Raw genomic sequence first — 16,205 nt, forward strand, 5'->3', positions numbered from 1 at the left:
GGGGCTGTCATGTGCTTGTTAACATGGTTTGCTGTTTGGTTTCAAAGCACTCTCATTAAGACATAGAGTTCTTACTGGAGATTCTCTGCTGCTCTTTTTATAATAGTAAAGGAGACATTTTCATGTATTTTGGGTAGCTGAAATAGGATGATCAGAGATGTTTTTTACTTGAACACTTGCTGTTGAAGGACTGGCTTGTTTATCTCTGCCTGTTACAGTAACATGTCCTGTGAAATGTAGCACTGCAGTAACTAGAACTGTACAAAAGAAAGCGTTGGTTTGCACTTGGTTTACATGGCAAAGCTGTTTTGGTAGAATTTTCTCATATTTTAAGAACTGAATCTTATGTATGCTAAGTAAAAGAATATGTATTTTTATTTCACAGTATAAGGGGGGAAAACGCAAAAAATGTCTGTTTTGCAGTAAGATGCTGCTGTATTTAGAACACATTTCCTTCTTAGCTATCAACAGACCCCCTAAGACATCCAGGGCATGGCTGTGTTTATAAGAGAACGTTCACAAGGTCTTAACAGCAGGAGTGTTACAATTCCTTTGGCATCTCAGCCATGTTAGCAGCATCCTGCTGCCATGAGGGTTTTTTGGTTTTCTTTACCCATGTGGGTTGCAGCCCTCTCAGCTGTTCCAGGTTCTTCAGACAGACAGACGGACAGCCCCAGGGCGGGAAGCAGGGTATTGGCTGAAGGGTGATCATTTGTCTTACAGGGCAGCTACGCCAACAGTGAAACACAGTTTGGGGGCTGGATTCTTGTAAGCAGGTGTGTGTTGCGGTTTCATTAGATTCAGGTAACGCAAGGCATATTGGGTGTGAGGCTTGCCTAGGTCTTGCTGTCTGTGAGAACTGCTAGTGTTCCAGTGTTGGTACTGCGATTTTACACCATCTTGCAGCGTTAGCTAAGGGGGAGTACGTCCCCAGCTGGGCAATGCAGATGTCTTCTGTCTGCCCCTGCTCAGTAGCAGTGCTGAGGTGCACAACCCCTCCTGCAGCAGTAGGACCAGCTGGAGATTGAGGCAAGGCATCTCAGTTAACAGCGGCAGTACTCTGCAGGAGTGAATTTAACAGTGCAAGTATTAGTGATAAAAATGGGAGTGCTTGATTGCAGCAACTTAACACACCCCATAAATTTCTATTTGCCAAATTAGGATGAGCTTTTCTTTTTCTGTTTTATGCTGTGCAGTGTATTGATGTGATTACTTCAGGCACACTGCAAAAATACTTCAGGCATACTGCAAAAATGTTTGCTCTTCGGATGGAATAAATCTTTTGACAATACTCAGTATGTAGCGTTTTTGGAAGGCAAACATTCGGTAGCAGACTCCTAATAGTAAGCTGTAGATTTTGTGCTTGTGCAACTACCAGCTGTGGGTGCCTGGCTGAGCATCATGCTGACCCCATGTCGTGGCTGCCCTGGGCCTGGCAGGAGCACTGCTGTTGTCCTTTCCTCCAGGTGGCACCAAGGTACAGAGAGATACAGGACAAGTCTAAGATGCTCAAACATGATTTTGCCCCTCAATTTATTACACTAGCTGTTAAAATTATAAGGAGATCAGACAGAACCCTCTCTTTTATAATATATTTTCTTTGGTATTTAAAAGACGTGAGTAGAGCAGTGTGAAACCTAATGGTGGGTGGAATGTGATAAAACAAATTTCAGTATGCAAAATACTTAAAATCTTTTCTCTCCGACGTGTCTGCCGTATGCTGGCAGAGCTGTATGCTTACTGACAATAATTATTTACAGTGTTGCAGGAAATTAAAAACTTATTGGATTGAACTAAGCTTTAATTGAAATAATGTATTTTAGATTCTCACATATTGACATTACTGCTGAACTTAATTAAGCTTTTAAAAATTAATCGTTCTATCACAAAATGTTTCTGATTTTAAGCCAATGTAGCAGTAAGTTGATAAAAGTTTGTATCTTTCCTTTGCTGGCATACAGTGTGTAAAATAATGCAGTGAGGAGTCTCATGTTCTCTAATGCCTACCAGTAAATACCTTAATTGGCCCTGTGTCTCACTTTTCCTAGTATTTCTTTTTCTTTTCCACGCGTCTTTCTCTGTCAAGCTGTTCACTTATCTATAAGCTAAAAGTTAAACAATGGAGATAAAAGAAAGGACAAATAAGATAAATTTATTTCTTCAGGAGAAAAAAATGCAAGAAATATAGTCACAATTTGGAGTTAGGAGGGGCGTAAAGCAATGCTCAACAAGGTAAGGAAGTTGGAAACTTCAGATAACGTTTCTCTAATTGTTTAAAAAATATTGATGAATACCAAACAAACTATCTGCCATATACCCATATGGCTGTTGGGTAAGTGATGTAGTAAAGGAAAGCATGAAGTTTAATATATTTGGTACTCAAAATGCTACTAAAAGTATAACAAAATAAATTTTAAAAAATAGGTATATGAGTAAAAAGCATTCTCCAGGAGGCTTTGGTATAAATCATACCGTATTGGAATAAAAAGAATTTAACGTGTTTATTTAAAAGATTAATTAATACTGTTTCATTTTTAAACACTATCTGAATTCTTCTGGTGACCTATGTTAAAGAATGAAGTTGGATGTAATTTAAAAGTTGAGATCAAGTGTTTTAGTGTTAACGACCACTGTGCATAGAATTACAATAGGTTTGTCTAAATGTACTGTATTTTCTGTGTATACAGTATAGACCTCAGATGTAATTTCATAGGTACAGTGTTGTATTAGCTTCCTAGAAGGCCTTGAGATCTTGTGACCACTGCATACTGCAGGGAATAGTTGACCTGGAGCTCAGACCTTGGTACCAAATACTGACAATTACAAGAGACAAATCCACTGGGAATGAAGCTTCATTGATTTCAGTAATCAAGAGATGTCCTAGACATAATCTGGAAGAAAGAATTAGATGCATTTAGGGACAGGTCCTCTCTCCTCTACCTAGTCATTATGGCTGTTTGTCTAGTTCTTGTCCTTAAGAGTAATACAGTAATAAGCCACAACTGGCAGAAAACGTAACAGTATTGTAATTACTGTCATGTATGAATACCTTCTAATGGCACCCCTTCTGTCTATTTTTGACTACAGTTTACATCTGGTACATGCTTTTTTTTTTTTTTCTTAAATGCTTAATATGAATTTTGGGATATGTTAACCTCTGTTGTGTTTTAAAAGCTGTGGTTTTTTTTGTTTTGTTTTGTTTTTTAATTTTATTTCTAATTTCCCAGCTCATAAGCACATCACAAAGACTGACCAATTCAGGGAGTGTTCTGATTGGGAGTCCATATAACCCAGCTCCAACGATGGTCACGCAGACGCACATAACAGAAGCTACTGGCTGGGTTCCAGGGTAAGATTTTTGGTTTATTTAAAGATGTTTGTGGATCTGCTCTGATTTTTTTTATATTTATACTGCTCGAACTATATGTTAGCTCACAGTTTCTGGTTCTTCCACAATTGAAAGGAGTATGCTGTTTAGCACAGTAAGTGCTTGCGGTATCTGGAACATATGAATGGTTACACACAGAAGTCACATTACTGTTTTATTTTTGCTTTATGGCAGTGTCTGTTCCTGTGTGAGAATGGAAAGTCACAAATTCATGAGTTCCATTAAAAAAGCCTCTATATTTTTCATAAATTCATGCTCAGTAGCAAAGCTACTTGGATATACTGTTATCAGCAGGTGCCAAGAGGGGGAGAATCTTTCAAGTACACTTAGAGGCATTTAAGACTAAAGCTGTAATAACAAATTTTGAATGTAGTCAGTGCTGTATTTTTATTATTATTTTACGGTATCAAATTTTTTTCATGGGCTTCCTAGATATTTCAGAGTACCATCATTATGTCATCCAAGGTAATCTGGTCTTTACAGTATTTCATGATTTTATTTTTTTAATTTCAGTACTGTTGAGTTTATCTGTCTCAAGACAGATGCAGTGCTTTGCCTGTGAAAATTAAAAAGTAATTTATCTCCACATCTGGTTTATTTCCTAATCCAGTGATGAATGTCAGTAATACCTTTCCAGCTTTAGAGGTGAGAAAATGGAGCATCTAGGAAATGGCTTAAAGAGAATGTGTTTGTATCTTGACTTTCTTCGTGCTGTTCTGTAAGCAAGATCTGTCATGTGCTTGTACCTCCTAGTTGCTCTATTCCCACCACACAGTCAATAAACTGCAGGCCCAGCTGAGCAGTTTTTAAGCTTGCTTTTCTTGCTGCATAGGGTTTTTTTCTCCTCAAATAGCTTTTGAATCCATGTAGATTTGATTTTATTTGAAAGGGAGATGTCAAAGATGATTTTGTTCCTGCAACTTTTGTGAACTATGGAGGTCAGACATAAGTTCTTTCAGTAGTCTGGTGAGGGAAGAGTTTGTGTCTGCTCACAGCTTGCTCAACTAGGCAGTGAACTTTGGTTAGCTTTCTTCAGCTTCATTCAAATGCAGTGATGAAGAGTCTGTTTACTCTTCTTCACAGATTCCAAATTGTTTCCAAAGGCAAATAAGGAGGGATCATATACAGGCTCAGGGCTCCACACAACCCCAGACATCCTGGCATTACAGACCAGGGCCAGGTCTCCACTCACTGCCGGTCCAGGCCCCTGCTGCCCACACAGTGGCAGCCCCTGCCCCAGCTCTCTGCTCCGGTAAGCACCATGGACAGGGGCTGCCAAGGAGACAACCCTGCAGCCACCGCAGGGGGAAGGTGCCTGCTGGTGGGACTGGTCAGATTGAAGAAAGTTCTGAATTGCCCAACCCAATACGTGCAGCCTCTCATGGCACAGAACTTCAGAGCCATCATGTTCGTTCAGCTCCGTTCATTAATACTGCCAACTTTTTAGCTGTGTAAGTATCTGCTGTGAGACCTGTTTTCAAAATTGCAGGGTACCAACATGAAGTAATTTACTGTGACAGTTCCCAAGCATTGTGCATTGTATCAGCTGCAAGAGTAAGAGAAAAGTTTGGACTGCAGCTTCTGAAATCTTCTTGCTGTAGCTAATAAGCAGAGCTGTAAAGAAACCGGCACTGACTGGTGACTGCCACTCCTGTGCAAAATTCATATCGACTACTTCTCTGGAGTATCTCTGTTATGATAGTATGCATCAGCTCTAACACAGAACATAAGTTTATTGTTTGTATTTTGTTTTTTGTTTAAAGATACCAAAACATTCAATATCCTGTAAATATAGGACATATCTTCTGCACTGTTTAAAAGCAATGTCTTTAACGTGGAAGAATTGTAAATAGGAATTCTCAAAAGAGTACAGCTTTTCATTTTGATGGGATTTGGTTACCTAGCTCACATCAGCACTTCTGTAGTTCCAGGTGAAGTCAATTCCCTAAAATTATTTGGGCAAAACATGGTAAAATTGGGAACAAAAGTTTCCTAACTGTCTGACAGTAAGCTTAGACAACCTCTGAAGTCCTACGCCTTTTCTCTTCAAATTTTGTCAAACTTTGTGTGCAGATTTCTTTCTTCAGTTTGTTTAATGGCAAACATTACCTAGCTAGGTACCGAATACATTGATATTATTGGTCTAAAAATAAAATACTGGTTTAACATGTTTGAATTGTCTTCTCATAGGGACAGAAAGAGAACGCGAGAATTTATAGAATCAGATTTTTCAGAAAGGTGAGTACTATTGAACATATGTTTTATTTACATGGCCATACCTTGTTTGCTTCTTCAAATCTGCCTTTCAGAGAGCTGGGTGTCCAGTTCCCTCTTTAATCAGTTTTCACTCCTCCACAGTAAAAACTACATAGTATGTTATTCTTTGTAGTTACAATTCAGTACTCTTTGTCATCACTTCCTAATATTTACGTTTACTTATTATTTATATTTACTTCTGATGTATTTACATTTACTGTTACAAGCAAAATTGGAGTTGTGAAAAATGCAATACATCTTCAGAAACAGCATTGATCTAGTTTCCTATGTGACAAAAACCTGTAACTAAATAATTGTTTCTTTGCTTCCAAAACTTCTTTGGATGCATTCAAGGTGTTGTTTGTTTACCTATCACAATTACTCAAATTGAAAAACTGCATAGGGTTTAGAAAGTTTTGTTGTTTTTTTGGTTTGTATTTTATTTTATTCTTCTGCTGTTCTTTTATACTCTTCTTCTGTCATTTTTTCCAGTGTCCTGTTTTCTTAAATACATTCAAAATTTTCAAAAGCATTCTTGTATTTTTATGTTTTTCTTAGCTTGCTACAGTTGACAGAACTGGGGCTATTTCTGTAAAATAACACCTCTCCCTGAAACATGTTATCAAACCAACTTCTAAATTTGTAATTTAAAAAAATCATCTAAGCATTTTAAATGCTTCTGTTGAAACATGCATACAAATACTGTAATTGCAAATTCTTTTTTGTTAAGAAATGCACAGGAGAAAGGTAATTTTTTTTTGTTCTGTCAGGTAAGTCCTGCTTATTAAAGTATTTTGGTTTCCAAGTGTCCATAATACTGTCAAGAATGAAATAAAATTTTCCATTCTTAAATTGTTCTAGCATGTTTTTAGGAACTCAGTGACATTTGTCATACTGTTAACATAACACCTATGAAGAACATTTAATTAAAAAGTAAATCAAAGCATATGAAATTAGAATACCTAAATTTAAAAATTAATCTGAAATTAAAAGAAAAAAATACACTGAAATTATATGCAGCAGGAAAGTATGCTTATTGAATTTCAACATCTTAAAATAATTATTTTTGTCCTTATAGTAAAAGAAGCAAAAAAGGAGATAAAAATGGGAAAGGTCTGAGGCATTTTTCAATGAAAGTGTGTGAAAAAGTTCAACGTAAAGGAACAACTTCATACAACGAAGTTGCTGATGAGCTGGTGTCAGAATTCACAAATTCTAACAGCCACGTAGCTACAGATTCGGTAAGTGAACGCGTTGATTTTTTTTTCTACCATTACAATATTAGCTGATTTATCATGGAATTCTCTTCCTGCTGTTGTTGTGCTATCCTGCGACATGCCATAGTTTTCCTCACTTAACTACCTTGGAAGTATAAGACACACCCTTAAGTTATTTATAAATCAAATTCCATACTAAAATACAGAATTAAAATGGAAAATTAAACTCCATCTAAATTATAAGCAAGCAAGTCTGCCAAAAAAAATCGCTTCAAAAAATGCTCAATACCGACCATATGAGTCTAGTCAGGCTCTCCACCTGTAGCGGACTTGCCGTGATGGGAATTGCTGCCCAGAGGCTTTAGGCAGGCCTGAAGCTTTTGTTTGCAAACAACGATGTTGGTGTGGTATCCAAGCAATAGCACAGATGAAGGCATCCTGTTTTAATATCACTCTCACTTAAAACTGCTTTTTGTTTTTTGCCTTTACTTCTCTATGAAGGATGTGTTCTATTTTTGAGACCTTCGGTTGTTATTAATGCTGAGCTGTTTCCTTAGCAGGCTTATGATCAGAAAAATATTAGACGGAGAGTTTACGATGCCCTTAACGTGCTGATGGCAATGAACATAATTTCAAAGGAGAAAAAGGAAATCAGATGGATCGGCCTTCCTACAAACTCAGCTCAGGAATGTCAGAATCTAGAGGTAAAGTGAGGGAGATGGAAATTTCTGTGTAGTACACAGGTTGTGATAATGGAGCTTAAAAACTTAAGAGTTTTGTGTTTTTTTTATTTTCCACAATTTTAACCTCATTGATATGTTTATTATGTATGCTTAGTTCACTTGTATTTGGTATACACAAATATACAATATTACACAAGTTATAAAAACTGTTTACCTTAGAAAATGAGCATTCATGGTATCAGGGTTAACTTCTAAGATTAAAGTCTGTAGGAGCCCAAAATAACCATAAGAAAGCCAAAAGAACTTCAGTACTGTTACGTTGGCAAAATTGTGTACATTTGAAAGGAAAACTATTTTGTTATTAGTGTGTGCTTGGAGGCATCAATGAAAGGAAATTAAATTGAAAAATATTTTTTGCTAGGATGTCAAATACTAGTTATGAACTAGCAGGAAAAAAAAAATACTTATTGGGTACTTGCATTGTTATTTTTCCAGCAGGCTAGGAGTTGCCCTGTTTTTGCAGGGATGCCAGAATTTAAGTGCACAGATGTTGCTTGTCCTCGAGGCTGAACACTCCATAAATACAAAGCACAAGCTACTGTATTTACTGCAAACTCCTGTAATGACTATATGCAAACACGCCTTAATATGCATTATATTTGTGCTACTTGTGACATGAGCTATCTTAAAATGTGGGGGGTGCCTGTCCAATACAGAACAGTTTCTTGTTCAGGTTACATTAGTTGTCTTTCTAGATATAGTAAGAAATCTGCTTTTGCTGTATTGTCTATTGAAGAAACTTGGAAAATTTATCCACCCAATGAGTATGCATACGCATAGTCCTATTTTATGGAAACACTCATGTGCCTATGTGATTAGTCTTTCTGAAGAAGAAGAGACTACTATATTGTAAGTGGGTAGGGCCGAAAAGACTTGAAAGTTACTTACTGTGCCAGGGAATTCACCACCGTTTACAAAGAAAATGGGGATTTTTTGCACACTGATGTAGTTCTAACGTCTGTTCAGTCTGGCAGAGTGGAACAGACAAGGTCACTGAATACTTACCATGATATATATACATTTATATTTTAAGATAGAAAAACAGAAGAGGATTGAACGGATAAAAGAGAAGCGAGCACAGCTACAAGAACTGCTGCTGCAGGTATATATTTAAATTACTTTTTATATAAATTAAATTAACCAGTAAGAGTTCATCATGTTAGAACTTCTTTCTAGTTTTGTTTAGCAGCTCTGATATACTAGAGAAGAAAAGTTTCACACTTGAGACCTTTCTGGTTTCTGGTCTGGGGAACCTCTTACCCTCACATCCTGATTCATTTTTACCTACAACATACTGCTTCTACATGCCACAGCCTTTTGTAAGGATTCTGCTGAAGCTCTATAAGAATTAGTGGGAATGGGAACAACTCAAAGACCCCTAGTTACCTTCTCTGGCTAGTTTCAATTGAAATAAATTATTTTATTCTAAGCTGTAAAATTTGTAACTGAATTTATGTAAGTATGTATGGAGTTATTCTAGGGGAGATAAATATTTCTGGATCCTAAAAATGAAAGGCTGGCAAATCTAGGTCTTTTAGGTTCTGATGTGCATCTAGGAAAACTTTGAAATATATTTCAAACTTATTTACCTAAGTAGAACTTTGATTTTAGCATTGACTGCAGAAATGTATTTCAAATGCATCTTTGTTTATAAAGTAATAGCTTACAGTTATGAGCATTGTTAAATGTTTTGATCTCTTCACAGGCATTCAGTAATGTAAATGCAGTCAGACTTTTGTATGAAGTTATAGGCAATAAGGCAATTTTTTTTTCCTGGTGGAAGTATAACAATACAGTTTTCATCTAATTAGAAACTAAATATCTGATTATTTTTTTTTTCCCTCGGCAGCAAAAACTATTTCTCTGTTTAGGGCATAATTCTGATTCAAGCTGACCTAGGAAATTAGCAGCTTCTCTGAGTAACATAAAATTATCCTGGTAAAAGTGAGGCAACTCAGATACTATTGGTCTGAAAACATCAGATTTGCACTCCCTTACTTTCTACAACTGTAATTATACGCTTACATTCACTGTCAGGTGCTTTAACAGTCCTTAGGGGTTTTGTCTATCCATCTTCCCCCTAAGTGGAAAAAGTAGTGCTTGCAAATGGGTGAGTACCCTGACTTCCAATCCCTCAAATAACATTTCCTAAAAACACTTATTTTCATACATATGCAGTCAGGTATAAGAATTCAGTAGAGAGGGGGTGGTGTCACAAACAGCACCTGTTTAAAATGTTGAAAGCAGAATTTCAAAACAAACTCTACTGAGAAAACAGGGTGATGGATGAGAGGGGGAGAGAAGACAGATGCTGAGAAAGGGGGGATGCTGTAATTTGTAACTAGCTCCTAATCTGAGGTAATTATGCATATAAGATAGCAGAGGAGACCTCTGACTCCAACGTCTTTTCAGAAGGTGTGAGGAAGCATTCTCACCACATGTCGTTATTGCTCCATTGTTTCATCTCCAGGGGTTAAGCAAGAGAGGCATAAAAATTTGTACGGTTTAACTTTGTTCCTGACAAGCTTCACTATTAGCGCAAAGGGGAAGTCAGGGCACAGCTCACCTTTTGACTGAACATCACTGGAGGTATTGAGAGTTGGTAAATAAGATCTATGAAGTTCCCCTTCGTGGAAACACTATTGTCTTCATTTTAATTGTTTTTTTTCTTTCTTTCTTTCTACAGCAAATAGCATTCAAAAACTTGGTACAAAGAAATCAGCAAAATGAACAACAAAATCGAGGCCCTCCAGCTTTGAACTCAACAATACAGCTGCCTTTCTTAATAGTCAACACTAGCAAAAGAACAGTCATTGACTGCAGCATATCAAGCGATAAGTAAGTGTTTATGGAATCAAGTTTTAGAATTTTGCTTTATTTGTGGACCGGAATTTTTGTTTGAACTAATTAGAGAAACTGTCCTAGTTTATTTAAAGTAATTGTGCATTTAAATTTCCATGGTCACTTACTTCAAGGGTGTTTGGCTTCATTTGTTGTTGTTTTTTTGTTATTATATTTAATCCCACTGCAGTATTAACAGGAATGAGTTTATAATCATTGCTTTACAACCACTAGTTAAAACAAGCTGACTTCCGCTGTTGTAAAAGGCACTTGACACTGACATTTTAAGGAGCATTCACTGCACAGGAGAAAGAAGTGAATGAAGTATATATACTAGGACAGTGTTAGCTTTTAATAAAGCCATTTGGTTTTGGTTTTAAAAAAGCTATTCAAGCCAGTGGCTTGAATTTTTATTCTTAATGTGCCATAGATACATTTAGTCAGAAACGCAAGGTGATCCATTACACAAAAGTAACATCCTAGGAGTGGAAATGATAATTTTGAAAGAGATAACATCTCTTGCTATCTTTAAATAGGAAAAAGTTTGTATCTAGCTCTTTGAGGGGGAAAAAAAAGACAAGTAAACAATACAGAAATTTGAAATTTGCCTTTGTAAGCATACTGCTATACATTGCACTCTTGAGTTTACCTGAAAACCCTTCACTTATATACTTCTGGGTGCTGATGCACTTCATCCTGTGAAAATGTGGCTGAAAGTGTGAGAGGTGCTATTATATTCACTGTTAATCCGATCATAACTAGTTTATTACATGAAAATAGCTGGCTTTACCCTAATGCACTAGGTTAAGGATTTAATTCTATAGTGTACAAATCCTGTATTGAACTGTATTGAGTCAATTACCATACAGTAAAAATAGAGCTGTTCTCAGGTAACTTAAGCACCAACATAACACAATAATGCTATTGAAGGTAGAAGTGCTGTAGAACATGTAATTTTAAGATCAGTAGTGCTTTAGCTTAACTATACCCTTATTTTATAGATACATAGTACAGTTCTTACCACATTTTTTTAAACAGTGCTCTGTATTTAGGTTTTAAGTCATTAGTAAGTTGAACAATTTCATACTGGAACTTCAGAACCACTGCTTTAAAGTTGTCAGAAATGAAACTGACTTTTGGTGTCTAGAGAAGTGCAAAATGTTCCCTACAATCTCAAACTGTAAAAAAACACTACTACTAAAAATGAGCATGCCAAAATTATCTAAGCTATTGATATTTCAGTTTATATAACCAAGCTGTATAAGGGAATAGACAGAGGAAATAAAGCCTCACTACAAGTGAGGTGAAAACAAGCAAATAAAAAAAACCACAATAACTAAAAGCCCCTCCTCTGTGTAACTTAGTTACCTCCAGAGGCTGGAGTTTAAGGGTATTTTTCATGTTAAAACTTTCTGTAAGTATATCTGGACATCAGAGATCTGGCAGGGGATTTATCCCAAAGTTGGTAAAGTAGTGCCGTGAGAATAGTATCAAATCGGCAGGAGCAGACGGTGTTCACCCAAGCACTGTAACGAAGCTTAAGTGGGAAGCATAACACTAACACTGAACTCACTTTAGTACCAAAAGAACAGAAGGTAGCAAATATGACACCATTGGTTTTTTTCTTTTTTTGTTAAACTGATCAATAATCAGACTAATTAGTAGATGTTACAAAGATTTAGATAGGTCATACACAGACCGGGTAGTGTGATGTCACCTGATCCGTGTTAGTTTTCCTGTCTCACTGAGCATGGAACAGAGTAATTCGGCTGAGCTCACAAGGCCACTCCATAGCAGGCCTTAAACAGAATAAGTGACTGGGAATAAAAGAAAAGATTCATTCATTAATTTAATAACAGGCTGAATGCTAGGCAAGAAAAGGAAACAAAATTATTGGCTGTTTTAATGAAGGGGAACAACAGTGAAATGCTGCTGGGTTGCGTAAATACTTCCATAAAAGTGAGATGAGAAGTTAGCTGGCAGTAGTTATCCAAGGAAATAAAAATGGATGTTGACTGAACAACTAGAATAGTAGATGGCATAAACAGATGCCAACATGTAGATTACACAATGGCAGATGAAATTTATTGTTAATCAAATTTACACTTACCAAGGGAGAGGGACAGGAAATGTACCCAAACTTTTCATTCACAGTACTGGCCTCTGGACCCAGCTTTTAGCACTGAATAGTAAGTTGGCAGTTCAGTAGGTCATTCTGCGAGAACAAAAGTTGATTTCTCAATAATGGACAAAACAATGTTAATAATTATTAGGAAAAAGAGTTAAAAGAGTTAAAGAGTTTTACAGTGTAAACCTGATGTGTATAGTGCTTTTATATCTAGAATATTATCTGCTGTCCTGTTCTTGGAAAAAAGTGTAGCAGAACCAGGAGAGAGACACAGGAGGGCAGCAAGAGTGAATGAAGCTAAGAACAGGCTTTCACAGAAGGAACAGATGGACTCTTTGGCCTAGAGAAGACAGAGCAGTGGATTCACAGATGTCTATAAAATCATGGCTGACCTGGGGAATGTGCACAGAGAATAGCTGTTCACAGTTGCTTTTCAAAGTTAAAATTAGGAGCCATTAAGAGAAGTTACCAGGTGACAAGTTTTAGACAAAAAGAATATAAGTGGTTTTGTAACAGTCTGTCTGTGCAGATCATAGCATTTGATGATGCACATGCCAGACGTTTATATAAGTTCAAAAAGGGTTCATATTAAGTCACTGAAAGAAAATTGTCAAATAGCTATTTATGGCAAAGGCAGAACGTGTGTAGAGATCTTGCATCAGAGGCCGCAGGATGCTAGAAATGATACTGGAGAAGTATTACTGTTAGTGTGTTGCATTCCACTCCTTCCTCATAGCCAGTATTTGGCCACAACACACGGGAGGAAAAATGCAGAGCTATTAATAAATACTTAGTACTGGGCCATAAAAGCTGAATTCAGTTATTAGTTAGTATACAGCCTGCCAGTTCACTATGACACTGGTCTCCCATCCTGTTTGTTTAAACATAGCTGCATGACTTCAGCTGCAGCAGTCCAGACAGCAGGAAAATAACTGTACCAATTAAAGGTATAGTGACACATCTTATTTTCTCTTTCGATGAGGTTATGCTTAAATAAGTACAGCTGCATAAGCAATATAGGTTATTCAAGTAATACCGTATGAGTCACAAAAGAAGTGACATCTGTAACTAGGTCAGCTACACCTAGAGCAAAGCACATACATTTATAGGTGCGATTTCTGTGTGTAGGCACAAAAGACTTTTCCAAACTTACTGGATCAGGTTTGTTTGATTGTGTAAGGCACAAAGTACAATCAAGAAAATCCATAGATTACAAAAGAGTTTGGGCAAATAACTGACCCACCAGTGGAGTTATCTTTTAAAGCTCATATCTCATGGATAGACTGTTTTTTCCAGAGGTGAAGATTTGGCAGCAAAAAATGAGTTACTGGGAACAAGCCTTCTATTGTAATCATTGGGCTGGTGCTGTCCAGGCTTTTAATAGCCTGTGATTATAGTATAAGGCTAGTCTAGATGCCCCTGCTATTGTTAACGCTTTCTTAAGTTTACGTTACTATTTCTGCTTGTATATGCAATGAAAAACGTTTTGAGAATCCTGTAGCAGAACCATTAGGCTTTGAATATACAAGACCTCAAACAGCCTGCTCTGCTAGCTTCATCCAAATGCATCCAAAAAGCAAAGTTATACCAAGGTAAATAGGTCAGTTCACAGGAGGAGTGTTGCAGATTAGAACAGAAAGTTAAATATAAAAGAAGTAAAAACAAAATACTTCAGTGACAGGGCTGCAGGTGACTTTTAAAAGTACTGGATTTAGTACAAATGAAGGTTCATGTTTATTAAGACCGGCCTATTCCCCTTTGAATCTGTTTAACAAGGTAGAAAATTTTAGCCTTTTTTTCCTGTAATGGTAAAGTCATTTTAATTGGCAAAGCACTATTTTAAACGTTGTAGGCTTGCCAGTCACAGAAGCAGAAGAGAAAAATCATTTGCAGCACTTTTTTTGTAAGGACCCTTTACGGATAATGAAGACTTGCCATTTACCTCACTCAGAACAAACCCACCCCACCCCACCCCCAAAAAAGGGCAAAAACAGCAAAGCTATGCTTCTTTGCTAAACCATCTCACTTTGGCTTTTTACATGCAGATTTGAATACCTCTTTAATTTTGATAACACTTTCGAGATTCATGATGACAGTGAGGTGCTGAAGAGAATGGGAATGTCCTTTGGACTTGAGGCAGGCAAATGCTCAGCTGAAGACCTAAGAACTGCAAAGTCACTGGTGCCAAAAGCTTTAGAAGGCTACATCACAGGTAAGTTAGCTGTCACTTTTAAATTGTTCCTGATCAGATTCCTAACATCAGTTAACTGACGCAAATTTAATGCTGTTAACCTGCATAGATGTGTGACATTTGAAGTTAGATGTAAGCCAGAGGGAAACAGTTGTTTTACGGCTACATTTGGAAGGTTTATCATACTTGTCCTGTAAACTTAATTCACACTGATAACAATTTATAACAACAAATTTCCGAGTGAACTACCTTATGAAGAAATTATTTCTTAACTAACTAAAGTGACAGCAAGAACACAATTCTTCCATGGGTTAATGTTACTTTTGAGTAACTGTGCATGTGCGGAGGAGCAACCTGGAAGAAAAGACCTCTTCCCAAGATGAAAAAGGATAGGAAAGGGAAGAAAAAGAGCATCTTGCAATGGTTGAGTATAGTCTGTATGTGAACCAGCTGCATTTACACTTTGCTGAGGTAGGCAAGCTGCTAAGAATTCTCCTTATCTCTGTCCGTGTCAACGTGCTCAGCGTGCTGTGCGTTCTTAAATGCGTGGACTGGAGGTGAGTCTGTGCTGCTGTCAGGGCCAGTCATTTCTACACTCCCACTTAATGTGTAAAGCGGAGATACTCGGATAACACATGTAGACAGCACATGCCACCTGAGAACTGAGCCCCTGCAAGGGAAGAGTAGAATCCAGAGTCCCATGTTAGGTGTCTCATGCAGAGGTTTTCACCTCCCTTAGTAATATTGCTAGGTCAGGTCATACCTTAAACAGACTCAAATCCGCATCTCCTTCAGTGTTGCATCACTGGAGCTACTTAAATTTGTAATCACTTCCCTTAGCTATTGTCAGATTGCATTCTTCTTGCTGTACCTAAATTTTAAACTTAGCCCAACATTTGCTTCATGTTTCTGGAGGCACTTCATGTGTAAAGCAAATGTTACTCAACGAATTACTGTATACAGACTGTCATTTTTGAGGAAAGGGGTGAAATAAAGCTTCTGTCCTGACTTCTCTACCAACTAGGTGTTGGTCTTGTTTAAATGACATTAGTATAAAACTGTCTTTCACACATCTTTCTTAACCTTCACTAAAGTTAGTTCCCTTCACTTGGAAACATCTAATGTTCACGTCAGGATCTTTTAAATGCAGGCTTTGTACTAAAATTGGTGTGTAATTTAAGAGGGACTGAACTTAAGTAACAAGGAAGCTAAAGATGCATTTTTGTTTTCTTGATATTACTGAATTATGAATGAAAGGTCCTTAAATATGAGGTATGTCAAAAAATAGCTGTATATAAATCAAAATTCAGTTGCATTCACTAAAAATAGTACATTTTACATTGCTTAACATTTCAAACTACCTCAAATGTGCTTATATTAATCAAAACTTTTTTATTCTGGTCCCATTGTCCTAGTCTTGCCTTGCTCCTTGCAAGTCCAT

General features: G+C 37.0%; 1 protein-coding gene across 14 annotated transcripts in view; it reads left to right on the forward strand.

The window, feature by feature from the left end:
- TFDP2 (transcription factor Dp-2) overlaps nucleotides 1–16,205 on the forward strand; it is a 52,911-nt gene that overhangs the window by 23,536 nt on the left and 13,170 nt on the right. For 11 of the 14 annotated variants that reach the window (XM_050712437.1, XM_035545146.2, XM_035545138.2 and 8 more), the window contains 7 exons: nucleotides 3,228–3,349; nucleotides 5,579–5,626; nucleotides 6,723–6,885; nucleotides 7,419–7,565; nucleotides 8,638–8,706; nucleotides 10,291–10,442; nucleotides 14,619–14,785. In XM_050712437.1, coding sequence (XP_050568394.1) covers nucleotides 3,228–3,349; nucleotides 5,579–5,626; nucleotides 6,723–6,885; nucleotides 7,419–7,565; nucleotides 8,638–8,706; nucleotides 10,291–10,442; nucleotides 14,619–14,785 — 868 coding nt within the window. The remainder of the gene's footprint in view (nucleotides 1–3,227; nucleotides 3,350–5,578; nucleotides 5,627–6,722; nucleotides 6,886–7,418; nucleotides 7,566–8,637; nucleotides 8,707–10,290; nucleotides 10,443–14,618; nucleotides 14,786–16,205) is intronic. The other 3 variants (XM_050712438.1, XM_035545140.2, XM_035545143.2) reach the window with 1 other exon arrangement.

Source organism: Cygnus atratus, chromosome 9, assembly GCF_013377495.2.
Source record: "Cygnus atratus isolate AKBS03 ecotype Queensland, Australia chromosome 9, CAtr_DNAZoo_HiC_assembly, whole genome shotgun sequence".
In the NCBI taxonomy this organism is placed as follows: Eukaryota; Metazoa; Chordata; class Aves; order Anseriformes; family Anatidae; genus Cygnus; species Cygnus atratus.